Raw genomic sequence first — 23,597 nt, forward strand, 5'->3', positions numbered from 1 at the left:
CTTCGTATAATTCAGTCGAAGTACACCGTCAAATCAGTGAAAAGAAAGGGGCCGCCACAGCGGGTAGTACTGTAAGGAATGTAGCGAGGAAAAATGAATGAACCTCGTGAGTAACCAGACCCATGAGAGAAGTGAATGGAAGGTTGTGGGGAACAACTAAACACAAAAGAAAGAATGTAAGATGAGGGTCATGTTTTATATATTTTCAAAATATCCTCTATCGTGATTTCCGGGTCGCAATCTGTTGACGATAGACGAAGCTCGCTCGACAGTTTCCTTCGACGAGGGAAGTTAGATGTCAATCATATTCTAGGCTTCAAGCCCGAAGCTCTGCGCTTGCTGTGAGTGGGTTATTTCATGCTGTTAAATTAGCATTGTGATGCCAGGGGCAACGCCACAAAGATTTCGGGTTAGTCTGCTGATTCTCAAGCGCCATCGCCTGGATTCTTTGGGACCAGAATGCTTAATACTACGTAATGATAAGTCGAGGTCATGAAGATGTTTCAGAAGCAATTACCTTGAATCAAGGGTCTCCTTTACTCATTTCGAGGAATTGCCCTTTTGGGTACTAAGCAAAACAGGATCTTGGCATGGATCAGTCAGGTTTGTCAGAATCTACTGAGCTACGGTGGTGTGGTGCAGAAGTGTTGAAATCGCTAAGCTAGTAACGTTCATGGATCACTAGTAATTTATATGGCCAATTGAAAATCAATGAAGGTCTGATCTTCTAAACGAATGACTATCTAGCTACTATTTATCTCTTTTGATAGCGGTGGAATTGAAGCTATTCGAACGATCGAATGCTATTGAATATTCGGCCAAGGGTGGCAGTGCTAAGCTAATTCGTAGTCTTCCTAATCGGGCAAGCGGTCATATAATTCAATACACCCCCCCAGCTGAGCCGGTAGGCAAAGCTGCATGCAAAACGTAGCTGTTGAAGCCATATCCATCTCCTAATCGGGTAATCATGTTGAATTGATGGCGTTGGATCAGTTGAAGCTCAATCTCTGCCTCCTGATTGGTCGACGAGCCCTACCATCTTACAAAAGTCGATATGCTTATTCTTCGGCAATATCTTCGTCAAACCGTCTGCCAGCATGCGATTGGTTTCGATCCATTTGACTGATATGCGGCCTGATTGGACCTCTTGCTAAAGCCAGTGCTGGTGGATATCAACATGGCGTAGCTTCGTGCGAATCATTGGCTCTTCGTTACGTAGTAGCCCTACCGTTTGACAATTATCGCACAGAATGGATATCTCATGCTCTGGATTAAAGCCAATATCTAGGAACAATTGCTTCCACTAATAGACATTCTTTACAGCTTCTGAAATGGCAAGCAATTCGGCCTCAGTAGTTAATGTGGTAACCATTCATTGCTTCCCAGCGCGCCAATCCATGGCAGCACTGAATAGCTTCACCAGATATCCTTCGCTGCTGCTACGATCCAATTGATCGGTGTAGGCAGCGTCACTTGCAATGATGAAGATATTCCCTGTTAGATCACCTCCATATTCTAATGCGTAGTCCTTCATCAAAGCAAGATATATGATCACGCGATTGGCTGCATCAAAATGCGTTGGTCCAGGATTCAATAGATGCCTTGCTAGATCTGACGTTATCTTAGTGATATCTAAGTGAGTGATCACAGCGGCATATAGAATTAATCTAATTTTAGATTGATAGTGGTGTATCTTATTAATTGTTACCTTTCCATTATAAGGGCGTAAGCTCTCTGTTGTTACAGGCGTCCATGGCTTCCTATTGGTCAGATCCAAATGATATCGTGCAACGATCTTGTTAATATATGCCTGTTGGCTCAGCCAAAGCCTCTGTTTTGTTCAATCTTAGCTAATCTTAATATTCAGGAAGCTCTCTCCCTCACCTAGATTACGGAATTCGTAGCGTTCTTATAGTTTTTGAATGAGATTGTCAGCATGCCTCTTGCTTTTGGGATGGTAAAGGAATAGTATGTTATTAATAAACACCAAGATAACAGTCTTATCATCCATATAAAGGCATGAGTCTGTGTTAATTCTCCACAAGCCTATCTCATTAAGTGCTTTTGAAATATCTCTCTGCTAGAGGCGCGGTGCCCTTCATAGACTGTAAAGGGCTCTCTTTAGCTGGTAAATATAGCTATATTCAGAGAATCCTTCTACCATGTAGGTATAGACCTCCTTGTCCAGTTTGCTATTCATAAACGCGTTGACGGCATCGATTTGCTGTATATTAAGATTAAATACTGCTGCAATAGCTATTAACATGTGGAATATTTATGCAGCAAGAGTGGCAGCAGTAGTATCATTGTGTGTTATCTATTGCATGTCTCCTTGTATGTAAATGCGTGCTTTTACCTTGATCAAGTAGCCTTCTTGATTAAATTTGTATGTGAAAACCCATTATAGCAGAATGATCTACTTGTCTGTAGGCTGTTTAACCTTCTGAAAAGTTCCTTAAGCTAATAATATACTGTGTTCCAATGCTGCGGCTACTTTGAAGAGTTCCTTAAGTGGGTGCTTTTGCATATCTTTCCAGCCATTAGGTGCAGGTGGTATTTCATCTTGATAAAGTTATTTCTCTGGAGCCTTGCCTTGTAGGCCTGCTCTAAATAATGTAAATACTAAGTGGAATTGCTTTAGACCATCTATCTAAGCGCCAGCATAGACATCTTGTAGAGCTCGATGCTGTTGTTTTCCTTTGATAATATTGTCTACTGAAAAATCAGCACTTATACTATGTTTTAGCTTCTTCAGGATATCATTGATGTCATCTACAGTGTCTGGGGCAATACTTAGTTGATTTACCTCCTCAAAGAGCTATTTTGAAGGTGAATCTTCTGGTTCCAGGTGATCTGGGGACTTAGGCAGAGTATCTATAAATCTTATAGGCGTCTCAGGCTCTGGGGAATCATTGATTCTTATAGGTGATCTTGGGGTCATTAAATTAAGGTGAACAGGTTGCTCTCTCTGCGGGCTATCAACCCAGCCTCCAGGGATGCTATATTAAGTCAGTCATAATGCCTCATCTTGCTTAATAGACTCATCAGGTTCATCATGTTGGATAGGTCTTCCAGGCGTAGCATGGGGAGTTAGAGGTGCGAGGTTTGCTACTAGTAATTCTGCCATCTGACCACCTTCCTTTTCTAGTATAGTTCTCTTACTTATTACATTAATTAGTACATTCACCCCCCGAGCTTCAACCTTATCCAACTCATCATCATTGCTAGATTCTGACTCTGCCACCTGCCTAATCTGTATATATTCATTCGTTGCATTAATCTTGATCGGTGGCTCTGGAAGATCTGATATTTTAATTGCTTCTGTGTGGAATGGTTTATCTGGATTAAATATAATATCTTTGTTGAACATGATGTCTCTCTCGTTGGTGATCTTCCTGGTTAATGGATTCTATATCTTCCACACATTAGATACAGTATATCCAATAAGATAGCCTATCTAGGCTCATGGATCCAGCTTCTTTGGCCTCAGAATCTTATATTGCCTGACGTACGCTCTGCATCCATATACACGCAAATTTGCTAAGGAGGGCTTCTTGCCATAAAGCTTCTTATATAGTATGATCCAGATCTATTTCTTCTGTCTATTCTCTTCTACTGCCTCTCTTCGCGGCCATTGATTGTGTAGGTAAACAGCAGCATGGAATATATGCGGCCATAGCTTTTCTGGTAATCTTGCAGCTATTCGCATGCTTTAAGCTATCTTAATTACTGTTTGTCCAGCGCGTTCAATTAGGCCCTTCTGTTCATTGATATATCATGTTGAATGGTAGATTTTGGTGCCATCTATCTGCATAGTGCATATATATTCTCCTCCAAGCGTTAGCTTGCGATCTAAGAACATTCTCTTTGGCCTAACACTGAATTGCGTCTTTACCTATGTGATGAATTGGTTTATTAAGTCATTAAGCTGATCTTTGCTTAGATGTGTGTAGATTACATGCCATCTAGTTAATTTGCATATAAAATGCGTAGCCCAACGATCTCTGTTATAGGCTAGAGTCATCAGAATTATATTAAAATAAATACTCTTAAATAGCTCAGTAGCTCTCTCTCTGGGTGTTTAAGATATCTACTTATAGGCCTTTACTAGCCTGCATGTCTCGCATATTGATCTCTTGTAGCTTAATACTTTGGCACTGACAGATGCCTCTTCTAAATGCTGTATGGCCTCATCTCCCAGGTATGCTAGCTGTTGATGCCATCGCTTACTTGTTTTGGCTGATTCGTGCGGCCTCTCCAAATATTAATTCATGGTGAAGATATTTGGTATTGGGTTATATTCCACTACCTCTATATTGTATCTTATCTCTATACGGCAGATCGGCTTCCCATTCTAATCTTCTATGGTATTGGTGCATTAATTAAGATAAAATCCATACTGCTTCATCTGATAGGTTGAGAGCAAACTTATATAGTATCTAGGCATGTAAGCCACTCTGCTTAGTTCTAAGATATGTGGCTTTCCATTCATTCTAATTGCTCTTAGTTCAACACTTCCATATCTAAGGATTTGCTTATGTATCAAACTAAAATGCATATACTTGTCTTCCACCGGCTCATAGGTGAGAAACTGAGTTTGATTATTGCAGATATTAATATCTGCCGCTGAATTAACAATCCAACTATCTTACAGTTCATATGTGTTGCTTCCTAGGGAAAATAGTGCGGAATCACTATGAATAATACTTATTACAGTACAGGTTGCTTCTTAATTCTGATTAGCTCATTTAATTACTGATTCCATTGTATATTGCAGCTTAGGGTTACGCTTAAGCCATTCAAATCATTCTATAATATCTGCATTCGGCTTCCACCCATTTGGCCTTAATGATTTGATTAAATATGGATATTTATCAAACCAGTGCTTATCTCCGCAAGGGTAGTCTTTGGGGCCTTGCTTAGGCTGTTCATTTCCATGGCTCTGATTGGTCAAATCAGAATTCTGTTGATCAGAGGATTGTCCTTTAAAGGTAGCAAATATACTCTTCTATTCTTTCTGATTAAGGGATCACCACTATTTCTGGAAATAATGGATCTCATTAAACATGTTCAGGGATCTGTCCTTCCTTAATTCATTCAGTCTAATCTCAGCGTACATTTAATCTAGCCTCCTCAGTGCTATCAGGAAGGTCCTAGTTCCATCTTCTCCTGTAAGGTTAGTCATTTCAAGACAATTATATTTGCTCATTATGTCTTCCCATTCTCCTAACTATATATCAACGTTCTGATTGGCTAGTTTTAATAGGAGTTGATTATACCTTGCTGTTATGTGTGATATCAGATCTTCCTTGCTTGGCTCCATCTTAGCTTTTAACTTCAAATACCTCTCAATAGCATTATCTGATTAGCTAGTTAGCCGCCTGAGGTGTCTCTGCGTAACCATTTGCTCCATTTCTTGCTAGATAGCTGCTAGGCCATTCTCTGCTTTCTTCCATTCCTTATATTGTCTCTTCCAGCGGCTCACTTGGCATTTATATAAGGTTCTTAGATCAAGAGCTGCCGCAGCTGATTAGCTTACTTATGGCAGATGTCCATCTCTCTCTGCTAGTTGGCTCACTTGTTCTCACGTATCTTGCTTATCTTGATTATTCAAAGATTCAGATCTTGCTACCATCGTTTGGTTGCTCGGTGCAGCGTTCCGATTGGTCAATTTGAATTCTAAATCGTCAGGGTGAATTGGTTTCGCAGAGCGCGGCGTCTTCTGGAGCAAGATATCCAGTATTCCATATGCCATGGCTAGACCGCGTATGTGTGCATCCCAATTCCACCAATCATCGGGCGTATCTAGCACGATGGAGACCTTCCTGGTGGATCATATTGGTTCTGCGTAGTAATCCATCTCGGCTTTAATTCAGGGGTGACGGCGGTGTCGATATAACCTTAATTCTTCTAATTCAGGTAAGTCAATTCCAATGAGATATCTCTCTAATGCCTGAGATAGAGCTCTCTAACATGCAATGCCTAGAAGAATGCTTCCAAATCGATCTGTGCGGCTCTTAAGGGCAGGCCGGGCTCATAACTGTTGAAATCGCTAAGCTAGTAATGTTCATGGATCACTAGTAATTTATATGGCCAATTGAAAATCAATGAAGGTCTGATCTTCTAAATGAATGACTATCTAGCTACTATTTATCTCTTTCGATAGCGGTGGAATTGAAGCTATTCGAACGATCGAATGCTATCGAATATTCGGCTAAGGGTGGCAGTGCTAAGCCAATTCGTAGTCTTCCTAATCGGGCAAGCGGTCATATAATTCAATAAGAAGTCACTGACAGTCACGTGACTTGCTGCATACAATCCCTGAGTGCTGAATGGCTATAGGTATGTGGATCTAGAGTGGCATAATTGAACTGCGAAACTTGAATAGAGTTGCATAACCGAACTGCTAAAATTAAATCTGACTCTCACTGAACTTGCAGTGGTGAGGGTTTGGTTCCTAGCCTAGGGAATTATACTTAAGAGTTGCATTCGGTCCGAATTCGGGCAAGTTCAAACCTCATTGGAACTGAACTGCTGCGATTTCGAGTCCAAATTCTAGAAATTAGAACCAAACCTGATCTGTTCTAGTTTAGTTCAAGTTTAACTGCAGAAAACCGCTACTAGGCCTAGATAGGCCTAGCCAGGCCGCTACTAACTAACTATGGTTAGATTTTGTTCGGTTTGGTTTCGATTTATATAACCTGAACAGATTAATTTCAATGGTTTTGAATTCAATTTCTCCTATATTAGGCGCCTATTAAACATGCTTATATAAAATTAATATTTTTATATGAAATAGATGGTAATTATAGTCATTTTAATCTATGTCTAAAATATTAATTCAATATCTATAGGGTTGAATGGGTGGTGGTTAAAAATCATTCTTTGACTATAGTAATTGTCAGAGGTCGATGCATATATATATATAAGCCACCACCGCTTTCATACCAACCTATGACAGAAATGATGATTTTCCTATGTCTCACCAACCACAACATATTTTGAATTGATATTCTATATCTAGATAGACTAAATACTAGGCTATCTGGTGATATTAATATTCGTAGTGAATTCCTAGAAATTAGTGATTACTAAGCAAAACAGTTTCTTGCGGTTTAACCGCTGACCCTGGATCTGACCCTGACCCGCACCGAACCCGGTGCGATTTCGCAATCTAGGAACCGAACCCTCACCGCTGCGAGTTCGGTGAGGGTTGGTTTAGGTTTTAGCGGTTCGGTTATGCAACTCTAGAAAGACTGAACGTCCAGTCGTCCAAGGCTTCTGGGATAGGGATAAGGAAATGCCCAATGCTAACCAAGGCTGGCCTTTAGTCCGCTAATTCGATGTCGCAATTGATCGCGGTCCCATGAGGGAGCCTGCGAGTTCGGTGAGGTTGAATCCAATATTCACAATTTACTATGCTAGTCTCAATATATACCCTGGGGAGCTTAAGGCCATCGATGCTTTATAGCCAGGAAGATACGGATGTTGGTCTCATACTTTCTCCAGATTATCTCTAGTGATGTAGTATACATACTATAACTAGGTGTCAACATGAAGTTTACATGGGTGCGTTGATAGAGTGTGGCAGGCATGTTCCAGTCATTAATTTTGAATTACAATAGTAATGTGAGCAGTGTAACTGTCAGTAGACAAGGGGGAAGAGTCAAGGGAGACAAGGGAAAAATCTCAGTTCAATAGTCACATCACTCAGTCAAAATCACATATAACTTTGTCTACGCAGCATTATGGCTTCAAATACTTCTGCTTGAGCTGATCTACCGCCTTCTGACCGAGACCCAGAAAGCTGCCGCTATTCATCAGCTGCAGCACGGTCACATCAGCCCCAAACGCCTGCTTCCACCAGTTGCGAAGTTCGATTGAGACCAAGGAGTCAACACCAAAATCCTGCAGCGACAATGTCAGATCTACCTCCTGCTCACTGTCTCGCATCGTGTAAATGGACACCTGGCGGGCGATTTCCTTGGCTGTAACTTGAGCGCTCGATGCGTCGTGCAGAACCTCCGGATTGTCCTGGACGGCGGAAAGGAAGGTCTTTAGCCCACCACCTTTAGCCTCGCCACTGCCAGAAGGGACCTCCCCTTCCTGATGATGAACGCGACTCAAAGCGGTGCGGGGATCTCGCTGCCAGATATATTGCCCTTTAGCGATACCCGTCTTGGACAAGAGACCATGCAGTAGCTGGTTGCGTGATCGGAATCCCATAAGTGGCTGGAATGGCGGCGAAAGGCCAGTCGAAGGACAGGAGTGGATAATTGCCAAATGGAAACAATTCAACAAGCTCTCTTCTGAGATCGTGGTACTCATCTGCTCACCACTTTACGGTGGACGGATGCATTCCGACTGACCCACCCAATCTCGTCCACGACACCGAGGTCCACGGTTGATGCAGCAAGCCCCCTTGATTGGCGAAATTGGGCAAAAGCATCCAGAAAAGTGTTTGCGGCTGCGTAGTTGGATTGGCCGTAGTTCCCGAATATACCGGACAGAGACGACGCCATGACAAAGAAATCGAGATCGGTTGGTAGAGCTTCATGCAGGTTCCAGGTTCCATTGACTTTGGGTCTGACGGCTGCGTTCCATTTTCCTATGTCCATATCCATCACCCCAGTGTCCGCAAGCACCATGGCCAGCTGGATGACACCCGCGATCGGCATTGCGATGCTCGAGACAACGCGTTGAACAGTCGCTAGGTCGGCAACGTCACCGGCAAAGGTTAGGGCCTGGCATCCCATCTCGGACAATTCGCGGACAAGTGCTCTGTCCTCCTCCTTCTCCCCCGCTGAGCGAGAAAGAAATACCAAGTTCTTGGCTCCATGGGATACCATCCATCTTGCGATCCATACACCGATGCCGCGCATTCCACCCACAAATAGGTAGGCTCGGTCCGCTCGCAATTCTAGTTCCGCTACACTCGGGACCAGTCGAAGGTCTGGCGAGTCCGAGAATTGGATACAGAGTTTGCCGATGTGTTGTCCCTTTTGCAGGTGCCGGAAGGCGTCTTCGACTTGGTTGGCGGGAAATGTTGTAATCGGGCGGACAGGATGTATAATGCCCTGGCTGTACAGGTCCACAATCGTGACCAAGTGCTCTTGAACCCAAGTGGGTTCTATCAACGGGAGAGTTGCAATGTCCACCCCGATATACGACCGGTTGGCCAAGAACGGACTCATCGCCAGTTGCGCCCGGCAGAGAAGGTCTCGTTTACTGATCTCGATCATGCTTCCTCCTTCCGCGACACATTGCCATGAGGCACGCAACAGCTCACCTGACAGCGAGTTGAGCACCACGCCGACTCCCCGACCATCCGTTGACCTCATAACTGCGTCCAGGAAGTTACTATCTCGAGAGTAGAAGATGTTTTCTTTCGGCACGCCCATCTTCTCAACCAAAAACGCCGTCTTTTCTGGTGAGCTGACTGTCGCGTAGATCTTCGCACCAGCCCATTTCGCATAATGGATGGCTGCGATGCCCACTCCTCCAGCGGCACTATGAATGAGTACTGTTTGGTCTCCTCGGAGATTTACCTTTTCTCGCAGGGTTCTCAGCACGGTAAGATATATGGTGGGCAGTGTGCTTGCATCTTGAAAGCCGCAGTCATCTGGGATTCGAGCACAGAGCTGGCTGGAGAGCTGTAACTCGGTCGTATAGCTGGTTTCCGCAACGCTGATAGCCATGACTCGATCGCCAACCGATACGTTGGTGACGTTGGCTCCGGCTGCTGTCACGATACCAGCATCAGTCCCCACCACTTCCTGGCCCTCATTGGGAACCACTCCCATGGCGACAAGAAGCTCGCGATAATTCATGCTGACTGACATGGTCTTGACCCGTACCTCATCGGGCTGCAGTGGCTTCATTGGCTGGGGGGCGCAACGGAGCGTGTTGAGCAATCCCGGCCGGCCTATCTCCAAGGTAGCTGTCGAAAAGCTCCCACCTGCTTCAGGAATGGAGAGCCAATACATGCGACTAACATGGATAACACCATTGGTCCAAGCAAATTCTTGGTCTGGGTCGAATTCAGAAACCTCAGTTGGTTCCGCTGTTCGGCGCTGGATTTTGCGCAGGAGAAGGCAGATGGCTTCCATGGAACCTGGCCCAAAGTCTTGCATTTCCAAAGTAGCAAATGGAACGCCTAGCTCAGGACGCAGTGTCCGCGCCATGCCCAGCACTTGGGCGAATCGCGGATCCTGTGGCCTTATCTGTGCTGCATGGGTTACCCACAGGAAGTTCGACGTTGAGTGATCTTTGACTGTTTGTAAAAGAGCGCGAGATTTTCTTTGGTGATACCATCGAAGAATGGGACTTCAAGGTCGAGCAAAGAGACGATATCTTGGCTCGCTGGCAATTTCTCTCCCCAGCCGACAAGATCCACCTGGTATCCGTCCGAGTTTAGCTGCTGGTGTAAACTCTTCACTCCTACTGGAACATTACATCAAATCTGCTGTGAATATTTATACAGGAGTGGTGTGATGGTTTCCTCTTCCCTCCTCTAAGGCTGTCTATGCGGCTAACAAGGCTAATGGTGCGTACTCTTGGTGTCTAAAGGTCTATCCCTGCTGTCCACTTGCAGCAATTGCTATGTCATAAGTTTTATGGCTTGTCTTCTCTTGCCACTGGTACTAGGGTTGGGGGATGTAGGAGACGCAGACATGGTGGAAGGTCTACTGGTAGTATGCTAATGGTGATAGAGTTGGGTTTAGCATATAAGTTTCCATGGCATCTAATCAGCACTGTAGCTTTGTCTGACGTACTCACGCTAGAGTTGCATAACTAAACCTCTAAAATCGAATCCAACCCTCACCAAACTCGTAGTAATGAGGGTACAGTTCCTAGCCTAGGGAATCACTCCAGATTCAGTTTCCCTAGGGTGAAACCGATTCGTGTTCAGTTAAAAACCATTGGTTATAGTTTTTGAGGTTTTAACTATTTAGGTTAACCAACCCGCACTATTTTGCTTAGTAGTCACTATTTTTAATGTTTTCTCTGGAAATATTGATATCACCAGATAGCCTAGTATCTAGTCTATCTACATATGAAGTATTAATTCAAAATATCCCGTGATTGGTGAGATATAAAGGAATAATCATTTCTGTCATGGGTTGGTATGGAAGTAGTGATTGTTTATAGTATATATACATCAACCTTTGACAATTATTACAGTTAAGAAGGAGTATCAACCAACACCCATTCAACCCTATAGATATTGAATTGATAAATACCATATATCATATAAAAATAATAATTTTATATAAGCATATCTGATAGGCCCCTAAGGTAGGAGAAAATGAATTCTGAAAACACATTGAAACTTAGACCCAAACCAACCCAAATCAAAACCAACTCAAACTGAATCTAACCATGGTCTGTTAGTAGGGGCCTAGCTAGGCCTATCTTGGCCTAGTAGCGGTTTTTTCTGGTGAAACTCGCACCTCAATTCCACTGCGTCCTTTAAATAGACAATATTTCCCAAATAGGCCGAGTGTATACAAGATAACCAACGAGGCTGAAGGCATCCAATCATAGGGAAAGGAAAGTGGTCTCCACAGCATCCTAGTAGGGTAGACCCGTTGTTCGGGAATATGTCTATCCAAGAACAATAGCTCGTATTTCAATACTCGCACGAGGAAGCGTATCCAGCGGAGCAGATGGATCGAGGAAAGCCGCATGGGGGCACACTATTCCCATGATTAAGGTCCGGCTCTACCGAAAAGGGGTAGAAGAAAAGATAAAGCCTACATGTAGCCTTTGTAGGGTCATTGTCAAACATAGTGAATAGTATCACGTCGTCGACACTCATTCCTGGTTTATAAAACCAGCGATGGTGTGGGCTGTGCCTGACTTCGAACCCCTCATTGCAGTAATGCGGGAAGATCACGTCCGTGGCAATAAGGTCAGTTGCGGAAATGCTGCGAAAATCACATACGGCCAGAGGATAGTCTTGGAATGGTGCCGTGAGGGGCCGCCAGAGACTAAAGACTGTGTTAGCAACACCATCACGGTCATATTGTAAAATAATTGAAAAGAGTGGTGGGTGGTTATACTTGACAAAACGATGCCGCCTCCGCCGCACGTCGGCAGCTTTGTCAGGCATGAGAACCTTCAAGTTGGTAACGCTGGACTTCGGGGTGATATCTGCCGTCATGAGAGAAATGAAGAATGATGAAGGAGAGGGTGTATCATGGGAATCATACCGCAGTGAACACGCATTACTGGATCCAGCCATGGCTGGGCAGGGTTTCGGTGTTTATCTTTGCATCGAAGCTAAGTAGGGCGGAAGGCAGTTAATAACAGGTTCAGCTACTTGGTACAATAGGAAACACGAGAATTTACGCTGTATGTAAAGATATAAACAAGCTCACTGCCAAAGTACTCTTTCAACCACTTCTGCATCTGTGGCAAGTATTGATTGCGGATGGAATCATCGCTCCATTCTTCCATTTTCGCTGGAACCCGTAGAAAACTGAAACCGGATGTGTCGAGAGTGAAATGGTTCTCAGCCCCCGAGATATCATGGATGGGAACGCTGTAGGGCTGGCTTAGCACATAGTCTTGTCCCAGACCATCTAGAAATGGGAGGCGGGAACGGAATGGCTTTTCAACCAGGAACCTGGGATCCCAAGCCATGTACTCGAAGTTGTTGATTTGCTGCGCCGGGAGCTCCAACGATTTGATCTCCTCGTCAATCTGTCGCGTATTCTCTTGACGCGATAGTTCCTTTTGTTTGGCACCTTCATCAGCGACTTTGCCATAACTACTTGCCACGGGATCAGGTCTGTGTGGAGGGTCTAGTGCATAGGATTTGCCCGCTTCTCGGAGTTGTCTGATCCAAATCTTCCACGGCTGGTCAAAGGGGCTTTCCGGCCGGAAACGCCAACTGAGGGCGTCGGGAATCTCTGCCTCGAGCCACTTATACAGCCGACTCCCGGGCAATGGCGGCCAGTAGCTAGTCCAAGGGCGAAATAGCTCTCTTTCGCCGCCTGAAGACTCTAGATGCTGGAAGGTAACGGCCTGATGGTGTCCCATTGTGCCCAGTAAAGTGAGCTTGACTTGTGTCGGTCATCAGCGTATAGTGTGCCATAACCTACCTCCTTTATTGAACCACATCTAGTTGCTTTATTTGATTCACCGCTACTTTAAGTCCTAGTCCTGCTTGTGCTTCCTCTCTGCATGCGCTGAAACAAATATGCCGTCCAATACACTAGTGTCCCCATTCTGGTTCTGGTTACATTTACCTTTCACTGTTGCGTTTTCCTTTTTCCTGTTTTCTCCCTTCAATGAGGTTTTGTTAAAGAAATTAGACTTTTGCCACATCGAATAGGAGCTTCTCAATAACAAGGATGGGGCTGTTGTTATTCACCGCCTATGAAATAAGATTCACCAGCTTGTATGGCACATATTGTTAAGGTTAAGATACCCAAACCAAATGGTATGCCTTTTGGCGGGCATTTCAATAACGGATCGGACGGCCTCCGTGTGAAGATTTCTCCTTAGCATCACGTATCCAACACAACGATGTTCATTTCGGCGTTTATCTGCTTCATAGGACTGAATTTGTGCACCTTGATTTATCTTACTTCCCCCAAGAGGAGGCTCCCCAGGAATATTCCGGTCGTGCCACTTTATACGCTAGTCTATGATATTCTACGTGGCCGCTCCCGGGTGGAGTTCTACAATACTCGTGTCCGACATCTGACAGAGACGGCCGGTGCTGTTGGCATCTGGCATGATGGGCAATGGGTCGTTTTAGCTACAAAGCCCGAGTTTGTGTCGAGGGTGTTTAAAAACGAGGGTGACCTCTTGGAGAAGAATGGGCTCTATCACCGCGTGCCGGGCGGAATATTCGCCTGGTTATTCGGCGAGAATATCATCGACTCCGACGGCGGACTGCATCGCTTCTTCACTCAAGTCGTGAAACCAGGCATTCTCCGACGATTTTCAATTAAATATATGAGGGTGAGATCGGCTTTGCTCGCAGGGGAACTGTACAGGAAGCAGACAGAGGCGCCCTCGGCGATATCGGGGACCAGCGTGGGCGAACACATATGGCGCTGGGCAATTGAGATTTTTGGGGAGTATTTCCTGGACCTGGAATTGCACCCGCGGGATCTGGATTTTTCCCAGTATTCGATTCAGCAGATAATCATTGCCCATAACCGGTCCCCCATGGGGAGGCTGACGGGCCTTTTCCCAGTATTGGACCGGCTACCATGGCGGTGGAGGACTACACAACGAACATTGACGCGATTTGGGAAAGTCGAGAACCTTGTCCTCAGCAACGTAAATGCCCAGATAAGAAGAAAACCGGGAACCCCCGCCCCAAAAGAAAGCGATAAACTGATCCACCACCTGAACCGTGCCCATGAAGATGGCAGTTTCTCCAACTTCCACTATCGCTCCAACCTCAAGCAGCTCTTTGTTGCCGGCCACGAAAATGTGGAAATGGTCGCTATATCCGCCATGCTAGAGCTGGCAAAAAATCCCGGTATCCAGCAAAATCTCTACACCGAGCTAACCCAGAGCCTGGGACAGGACTACTCATCAGAGGATGTCGACACACTCCCACTGCTTACATCGGTGATCTACGAGGCCCTCCGACTGTATCCACCGTTGATTATATTGGCGAACCGCAGAGCCAAATCATCCATGCAGCTCGGGGGCGGGTTTACGGTTCCAAGGGGGACCCTGATCGCCTGGCACTCCTACGGCACACACACGGATCCCCAATACTGGGGCCCTGCAGCCATGGAATTTAGGCCAGATCGATGGGGCAGCGACTGCGCGGTGATCCAGCGTGAATTTCGGATTAGACAGGCCCGGGGCATGTACTTTCCCTTTGGATTGCACTCGCGAAGATGCCTGGGAAGTCGATTCGCTCTCATACAGCTCAAGGTAGTCCTCTGTGAGTTGGTTCGCGAGCTAGAGTGGGATTTACCTGGAGATTACCAGACATCACTGAGTACGGTATGATGAACAATCTGTTAACCCGCGGAGTCCTTTCTTTCTTTTCTTTTCTTTCCTTTTCATTTCCATTTTCTTGTCTTGTAAAATGTCTGGGATGCACACTAACTTTGCGCCAGGGAACACTACTTGCACCAAGAGACTGCCGGCTTGTTATTCGCAAACGAAGTGAGGGGGCGGAAAGAATGGACGCAAGCTTGACTACGAAGTAAAAGACACTCCGTTGGTACACTCTGGGACACAACATTTCGGTGTCGCTAGGAAAGGCAAATGGGGATAGGCAATCATCGAGCAGGACTTCTAAAGTTTACAAGATAGAAAACGATGTCAGCCTACGTACGGGCTATTGGATGGCGCTGTAATAGCTCCCCGCCACTTTGTCTTTCCACATATCTTTTCCTTCTTCAGGAAAATAATAAGCGGTGATGAGATATACATACAAGTAGCGCCAAGATTTACCTCCCTTGCTGATATGATGCGGCAATGACTCGCAGTTTTGACTGGTAAGATGAGATTTATCTGTCCCAGTGGGGCTGGCATTAGCGCAGTCCCCCTGCAGGCGCAAACCTTGATGCTTCAGGTAAAGATGCAGCCAGAACCCAAGTTGATCTGTCTTGGGGCCATCGTAATCTGGGCCGCACTTGGTGTGCGCGTAGCGTCTGTTTATTGCGAGACTTACTACGAGTGATATTGGGAGCACACTCCCGAAGCAACCCAGGATGCTTTCGATTGTCTAGACCGGCCTGGTTTCAAACAAGAGCGCTTTCAATGCATCCCGGGATTCTTTCAAGACCCGGTGATAGAGTTATTGTCTGTCTTGAGTGATATGAGCTCCTGGGATGATGCAATTAAGTAATAGACAATTGATGCCCCGCTGTCCACGTATTCACCTCAAATGAGTCCTATTATGAGCAGTCGTCTTCCGCCCGGAAGCTGTTTGACGGGCGGAGCCAACAGGTGTTCTGGCACATTTACCGACTCCGAATCCTGCGGGATATAACGCTGGCATGTAAAGTAGTCAAGTATATCGAGGAAATGACGGAACAGACTCCTGTTCCGGAGACCGCAGAGTGGGGAAGCTGGCTCCTGGGATACGGAAGCTGAAAGGATTTTCTCGAAGCGGTGAAGATGCAGAAGTGACGTGGTCCATGGAGAGCTCAAGGTAACTGAAATCCCCATGAAATACGTGCGGCGGGAATAAGGAGGGTTAAGTGGTGGGGGAAGAAATGTCATCGAGTGTAGGTCCTGTTCATATCATAGCAAATTGCGTGTCATCGATAAATCAATTTCTAATCTGGAGCTACTGTCTGGACAATGGCCTATTCAGAGTCCTCCATTGCCGTCATTGGTAGCGCATGCCGCCTCCCTGGGGATGTGAATTCCGCGAGTGGCTTCTGGAAGATATTGAAAGACACCCCCAATCTCGCTCAACGCATTCCCTCCGACAGAGTAAGCCTTGGCAGGCACTATCACCAGGATGGCAGCTACCACGGAACGCTGAATACAACTGACTCGTACCTCCTGACAGAGGATGTTGGGCACTTTGACGCCGACTTCTTCGGAATCTCGCCTACAGAGGCGGACTCGATCGATCCACAAGGCAGATTGCTTCTGGAAGTCGTCTACGAGGCAATTGAAAATGCCGGAATGCCCATGGAGCTCCTCAGTGGCTCTGACACGGCCGTCTACGTCGGCCAAATGTGTCGAGATTACTGCTCGATGCGAGATAGGGACCTAAATACCATCCCAACATACCATCTCACCGGCGCAGCGCCCAACAACACTGCGAACAGGGTATCCTATTTCTTCAACTGGCACGGACCGTCGCTCTGCCTTGATACTGCGTGCTCGTCAAGTCTCGTAGCCGTCCACGAGGCCATACAGCAGCTCCGGTCAGGCGGCTCCAGGGTGGCCGTTGCCGCTGGGACGAACCTCACCATCGACCCGACGATGTACGTTGCTCTGAGTAAACTTCATATGCTCTCTCCAACAGCACGGTGTCGCATGTGGGACTCAAAGGCAGACGGATATGCACGCGGGGAGGCTGTCGTGGCCGTAGTCTTGAAGACGCTTGCGAATGCGCTGCAGGATGGAGACTCGATCGAATGCGTTATCCGGGAAACCGGAGTGAATCAAGATGGTCGCACGGCGGGAATCACAATGCCCAGCGCGAGGGCCCAGGCTGCTCTCATCCGGGACACGTACCGACGGGCAGGGCTGGATCCAGAGTCTCCTTGCGACCGGTGCCAGCTGTTTGAAGCCCATGGCACGGGGACCCAGGCTGGTGACCCACAGGAGGCTGAGGCAATCGCGACAGCCTTCTTTGGCAGTGGAAGCCACTCAAGCGACGAGAAGCTGTCCGTGGGGAGTGTGAAAACGCTAATCGGACACACCGAGGGCAGCGCGGGGATTGTCGGGTTGTTGAAGGTCAGCCTGGCCCTGCAGCATGCGGTGATGACCCCAAACCTTCATTTCGAGAACTTGAATCCGAAGATTGAGCCATTCTACTCCCACCTGCGTATCCCGCTGGGCGTTGAGCCATGGCCTGAGGTAGGTGATGGACAACCCCGACGAGCGAGCGTCAACAGTTTCGGTAGGCGATACCCTTCTCCAGACATGTAGTATAGAGGTTAGTTAATGTGGTAAATTCAGGATTTGGTGGTACAAATGCGCATGCTATCGTGGAATCGACTGAGCATCTCCCGACCCCTAGGAGCGAGCAGCACCCGGTGACGCAAAACTTGATACCATTTGCCTTCTCTGCAAATAGCGACAGGGGATTGACCAGAATGATTCAATCATACCTCACACACCTCAAGGAGCACCCCTCGATTTGTCCTTTTGACCTCTCGTACACCCTCAGCTGCCGCCGCTCAGCGTTACCGGTAAAAGTGGCCTGGCCAGCATCAGACATTGAAACATTGTGTTTACGCATGGAGGAGTGGCTAACAGGTGCAATGAAGGAAGGGATTGAGAATTGCGGAACCCGTTCGAAGACGGGACAGGTATCCACACTGGGGATATTCACCGGCCAGGGAGCTCAATGGTGTGGAATGGGGTGTGAGCTTGTCAAATCGTATCTGCCTGCGCAGCACACATTGAAACGACTAGACGAATCTCTTCAATCTCTCCCCGAGGGTAGCCGTCCTCAATGGACCATACTCGATGCGCTCATGTCAACCGCCGGCGACGAGCACATGATGAGACCGGCGTTCTCCCAGACCCTATGCACTGCGGTCCAGATAGTACTAGTTGACTTACTACAGGCAGCTGGGGTCGTCTTTGCGGGACTTGTCGGCCATTCGTCCGGGGAAATCGCAGCAGCTTACGCAGGCGGGTTTCTCAACGCGAGTGACTGTATCCGAATTGCGTACTATCGCGGGCTCTGTGTTGAGAAGAGTGTTTGTACGTCTGGTCAACGGGGCGCTATGCTGGCAGTAGGGACATCCCCCGAGGAAGCCACGGTCAAATGCGAGTCCAACGAGTTCGCCGGTCGGGTGCAGGTAGCGGCGAGGAACTCGTCGTCCAGTGTGACGCTCTCTGGAGATCGTGATGCGATCGTTTCCCTCCAGGAGTTCTACGCAAATCAAGGGACATTTGCCCGTTTGATCAAAGTAAACACGGCTTACCACTCCTCCCATATGCTTCATTGTGCGGGTGAATACCGTAGGGCGCTGGAAAGATGTGGAATTCAGCCCCAAGCCACGGACAGGAATGGTGGCTCGTGGATTTCGAGTGTTTACTCGAGCACGGTCATGCGACCGGGAGACAAGCTAGGGGCGGACTACTGGGTCGACAACATGGTCAACCCTGTTTTGTTCTCCCAGGCTCTACGTACGGCCATTGAAACGCGCGAACCGTACCACTTCGTCCTCGAGGTTGGGCCCCATCCAGCCCTGAAGAGTCCGGTCCTACAAACATTCCAGGATGCTACAGGGGCATCTTTACCCTTTTCAGGCACTTTATACCGGGGCAAGGATGACTGTAAAGCACTATCAGAGGCCTTCTGCCAGATATGGACCACCCTTGGTGAATTGGGCGTAAGCTTCCCAACACTCGCGCAGGAGACAGGGCACGGACGTGTCCTAAAGGACCTTCCCTCGTACCCCTGGAACCACGACCGCAGATTCTGGTCTGAGAGTAGGATATCAACTTTCATTCGAACAGATGACCATCCGCGGCACGAGCTGCTCGGTGTCCTCACTGCCGATAGTAGTCCTGACGAGTGGTGCTGGCGTAATGTGTTACATCCGAGAGAGTTACCTTGGTTGTCAGGTCATACTCTCCAGGGCGAAATGGTTTTCCCTGCTGCCGGTTACATTGTCCAGGCCGTTGAGGGTGCGATGCAGCTTGCCCAGGGGCAGCAAGTGTACTCTGTTGAGATAAGAGATCTCAAGGTCCAACGTGCCACCGTTATCGACGGGAAGTCCGGGACGGAGACATTGGTCCGCATAACCAGTGCACGACAAACTGGGACAGCTTTGCAGTGTCGATTCACTAGCCATTCTGCCATGGGCCGAGCGGGTGGAAACCTGGGGTTGGCTGCATTGGGGGAGGTGGAAATTCGCTTCATGGACAGCGAACCACCTCCCGAGCCACGACGTAAGCTACCTGATCGCTCAAACACCAGTTTGCAGCCGCTCGATCTTCCATTCCTCTATGATGAATTAGCCCGGGTGGGATATGCCTACAGTGGCTTGTTCCGGGGTTGGTCCTCACTGTGGCGCGCGTCTAGCGTAGCTACAGGGACCCTCCAGCGGCCCCCTGACACCGAATGGTTGCTTCACCCCGCGATGCTTGATACGGCTCTGCAGTCAATATTCGCCGCATGGAGCTCGCCCGGAGATGGAGAAATGTGGACACTTTTTATGCCCACCTCAGTTGCTCGGGTTCTGGTATTTCCCTCGCGGTGTGGACGGAATGCGTCAAACGGGCCTCACGTATTTACGGTAATAGAGCCGAGTTCATCGCCACGCAGAATCGTGGCCGACGTTACTGTTGCTTCTGCTGATGCAAATATTCTTTTCGAGGCACAAGGGCTAGAAATAGTGCCCGTGACTGGAGCCACCGAAGACAATGATCGCACTTTGTTTATGGAAACCGAATGGGTCCCACTGGCTCCTGACTGTAATGCGTCCACTATGTCTCCTCTCGCCTCGATTATTGGTGTTGTGCAGCAGGTGACACGTCGTTGGCCTCATCTGACCGTACTAGAACTGGGCGGCGACGCTGAACCCCTAGTGGAATTGTTGGATATCCCATACGCCTCATATACCTACGCTAGCCCGGGCCTGGATTACAACCAGCGAAGAATAAGATCGCTGAATAAGCGAGTGACGATGCGAACTTTTCAACTCGATCAAGACCTTGATAAGCAGGGCTTTGAGGCCAACCGTTACCAGCTGGTGATTGCGAGCGACCTATTCTTTACAGGCAGGGTATCGGTCCAGGCACTGGCAAATATTCGCCGTATAACTACGTCAGGTGGATACCTAGTTTTCACAGCGAACCTAAGCCCCGATGACTCAAACGACTGGAAGACAATTCTTCGGACGACCGGGTTCTCCGGTGTTGATGCAGATTCGGGTACGTTTGATGATCTGCTACCACCCACTACGACTATTGTGTCGCAGGCAGTCGACCTCGACATCGCTCAGCTACGGTATCCACTGGATGGGGAACCTTTCCCTTTCATCGAAAATACAGTCGTTCTAGGCGGCCAGCTGGAGGTGGCAGAGCGATTCATGTCCATATTACACCCGTGGTGTCCCGGAATCACCCACATTCCTTCGCTCAAGGATATCATCCAGGACATTTTACCAAGGCCATGCACACTTCTGAATCTACTTGATCTGGCAACACCTGTTTTCCACTCCATTGACAGCATCCTCTGGGACAATCTCAAGACGGTCCTGGGTGCCTCAACCGAGGTATTATGGGTAACGCAAGGCTACCAACAGGAACAACCATACGCATCGCTTTCTGTGGGTTTCATTCGCTCCCTGATTTACGAGAAACCCGACGTCCGGTTTCAGCTCCTCGACTTGGACCCCAGAATGGACATTGACTACACCCTCGTTTCTTCACAACTCCTGCAGCTCTCACTATTCCAGAGGGTGCGTCAGAGAGCGGAGCAGGACGAGGTGCTTTGGATCCACGAACCGGAGATAGCCATGCGCGGTGGGCGTCTGTATGTGCCGCGGGTCGTGCCACAGAAAGAGCTAAACGCGAGGATCAATTCCTTGCGGCGCCCTATTACCCAAGCCTTTCGTAAAGAAGGAGCATACTTTCAAGTGAAATGGGACAATGGGTCCTATTCCTGGCACAGCGGTGGACCATTGCGCCATTCCCTGCCATTCGAGGGGGACATTACCGTCAAGGTACAGTTTTCTACCCTCTTCTCGTTGCCCATGTCGGGAGGTCGATTATACCTTATGTTTGGAGAGCACACAGAAGGCAAACGGTGGGGGTTGGTCGCATCGCCACGGTTGTCGTCTCTCGTGCACCCTCGACCCGAATGGTGGTGGCCGTTATCCCACAGTCCAACTTCCACTGAGGGACCGAGCCTGCTCGCACTGGTTGCCATGCAACTAGCAGCGAACCATATTGTCGGGCTGGCTAGGCAAGGAGCAACCATCGTGATCCTTGATCCTCCCCGGTCTCTCGCGAGGTGCCTCAATATCTTGGCTCGCCGCGGGGGTTGTAAGGTGGTTTGTCTCACAAGCAGGTCCGGCGGAAGTGAGGCAGGGATTATGATCGACCATACTTGGTCATCTCGCCAGATCAAGGAGTGCATTCCCCAGGGAGCTTCACTATACATGAACCTCTGCACAGGTAACGAAAGTCTGAGTAATGCCGTTGCGGGGGTCTTACCGGAATACTGCCAGCGAATCAGCAGGCTCAGTATATTTTCACGCGAGAGTGTGCTGTATAATCACGCTTCCACCACTCCCATCCCAGAAATACAGGAGGCTCTTCACTCTGCCCTCCAGATGATTGGGTCAGATGTCGACGGGGATGGGATGCTGCCCATCCTATCTCTCGATGACCTCAGTTCTCCCGGCAGCCTGCGCTCTCCATGCAGTATCATCAACTGGGAGGCGAGCAAGCCATCCGTCGTGCACATTCGGCCGGCTGATACAATGGTTACATTGAGTCCGGGCAAGTCATATTGGCTTGTAGGGTTATCTCTGGATATGGCACGGTCGCTGGCCGAGTGGCTGATTGGGCATGGAGCCAGATATGTGATTCTTACAAGCCGCCATATTGAACACAGCCCAAGTTGGACCCAGGAATATGAATCTCGGGGGATTCGCATCGTTTGCATTCCCGGGTAGGGCATTCACACTCCTCTGTTCGGAACAGCCATTGAGCGGAAATGCTAACATCATATGGCCATAGCGACATTACGAGACTCGACCATCTACAGGATGCCCACCGTTTAATCCAAACTAGCTACCCTCCAATTGCTGGTGTGGTAATTGGCGCCGTCATCCTGCAGGACAAGCTATTTGACAACTGCGACCTCGAGACCTTTGAAGCCGTCCTAGCTCCCAAAGTCTCCGGTATCAACAACCTGGACCAAATCTTCCATTCGCAGTCGCTAGAGTTCTTCATCGCCTTCTCCTCCCTCTCCGCCACACTTGGAAATGCTGGCCAAACGGCCTACGCAGCTGCAAACACCTTTATGAAAGCCATCATTGCCTGCAGGCGAGCGCGCGGCGTCTCCGGTTCCACAATGGATATTTCAAGGGTAGTCGGCGTAGGCGGCCTCCGAAGAGCGTTTGAAGCCTCTACAAGAGGCGACTTGCAAATGGAACGTTTAAAGCGAAAGATGGCACCTATGTCTGAAGGAGATCTGCACCAAATGTTCGCCGAGGCAATCCTAGCCGGTCGGCCCAGTTCGAACCAAAACCCAGAATTGATTGCTGGTGTCATGACGTACACGGACAGGGCGGCATTTCAGGACGGCCTCCGTGGAAACCCTCGTTTCTTTCGCTTTCTAGTACCTACAAGCGGGGATGCTGCTGACGAGTCACGGTTAGGGCGTGAGGGACGGAGCATCCGGGGCATTTTGACCGGGGGCGCGTCTCCAGAGAGTGTGAGCTCCGAAATTCAGCGTACGTTTCTTCAGCTCGGGCTCGACCCTTTATGGCGGTACTGGTGTGAATTACTAATTGCTGTTTCTAGTGGAGTTAATCGAACATGTGAGGAGGACCCTGAGACTGGGTGGTGAAATTTATGTGGACGAAACGAAGCCCCTGGTGGAGCTGGGTGTCGATTCCTTTACGGCTGTCGATATTAGTAAATGGATTCAGCATAATTTGAACCTGGATATGCCCGTCATGAGGATATTGGGGGGCTTAACAGTGGCGGAGGTCGTGAGCCAAGTTATCGGAGGGATTTCGGACTGAGTACCAGAGTATATATTTGACCCACAGACGCCACATAGTTAAGCTGGTTATTTGCACATATACCGAAGAGAGAAAGGACGGTGATTAAACAATTTAAGAATGGAGATCGTTTCCATTTCGGGGCTTCATTTGATTTGTGGCAGTGTGGAGGCGCCTAATATTAAGTCGCAGACAGCCAGATTCCTCTTGACAGATTTCTCC

General features: G+C 48.0%; 4 protein-coding genes across 4 annotated transcripts; 2 read left to right on the top strand and 2 right to left on the bottom strand.

Moving 5' to 3' along the window:
* Window positions 1–7,746: 7,746 nt before the first annotated feature.
* On the bottom strand, window positions 7,747–10,452 carry Aud_000022 (type I polyketide synthase; the record flags this gene model as incomplete). Its single annotated transcript, XM_043285539.1, is given in 4 exon segments — window positions 7,747–8,232; window positions 8,337–10,228; window positions 10,246–10,430; window positions 10,445–10,452. The coding sequence occupies 4 exon segments, from the start codon at window positions 10,450–10,452 to the stop codon at window positions 7,747–7,749; spliced, it is 2,571 nt and encodes an 856-aa protein (XP_043141474.1).
* A 1,869-nt stretch (window positions 10,453–12,321) lies between these two features.
* On the bottom strand, window positions 12,322–13,047 carry Aud_000023 (uncharacterized protein; the record flags this gene model as incomplete). Its single annotated transcript, XM_043285540.1, has 1 exon — window positions 12,322–13,047. The coding sequence occupies one exon, from the start codon at window positions 13,045–13,047 to the stop codon at window positions 12,322–12,324; it is 726 nt and encodes a 241-aa protein (XP_043141475.1).
* A 489-nt stretch (window positions 13,048–13,536) lies between these two features.
* Aud_000024 (cytochrome P450-dit2) lies at window positions 13,537–14,991 on the top strand (the record flags this gene model as incomplete). Its single annotated transcript, XM_043285541.1, has 1 exon — window positions 13,537–14,991. One exon carries the CDS (start codon window positions 13,537–13,539, stop codon window positions 14,989–14,991), a length of 1,455 nt encoding a protein of 484 aa, XP_043141476.1.
* A 1,305-nt stretch (window positions 14,992–16,296) lies between these two features.
* Window positions 16,297–23,396, top strand: Aud_000025 (type I iterative polyketide synthase; the record flags this gene model as incomplete). Its single annotated transcript, XM_043285542.1, has 4 exons — window positions 16,297–17,575; window positions 17,635–22,315; window positions 22,384–23,102; window positions 23,173–23,396. 4 exons carry the CDS (start codon window positions 16,297–16,299, stop codon window positions 23,394–23,396), a joined length of 6,903 nt encoding a protein of 2,300 aa, XP_043141477.1.
* Between the last annotated feature and the right edge of the window lie 201 nt (window positions 23,397–23,597).

Source organism: Aspergillus udagawae (genome assembly GCF_001078395.1).
Source record: "Aspergillus udagawae IFM 46973 DNA, scaffold_1, whole genome shotgun sequence".
Classification (NCBI taxonomy): domain Eukaryota; kingdom Fungi; phylum Ascomycota; class Eurotiomycetes; order Eurotiales; family Aspergillaceae; genus Aspergillus; species Aspergillus udagawae.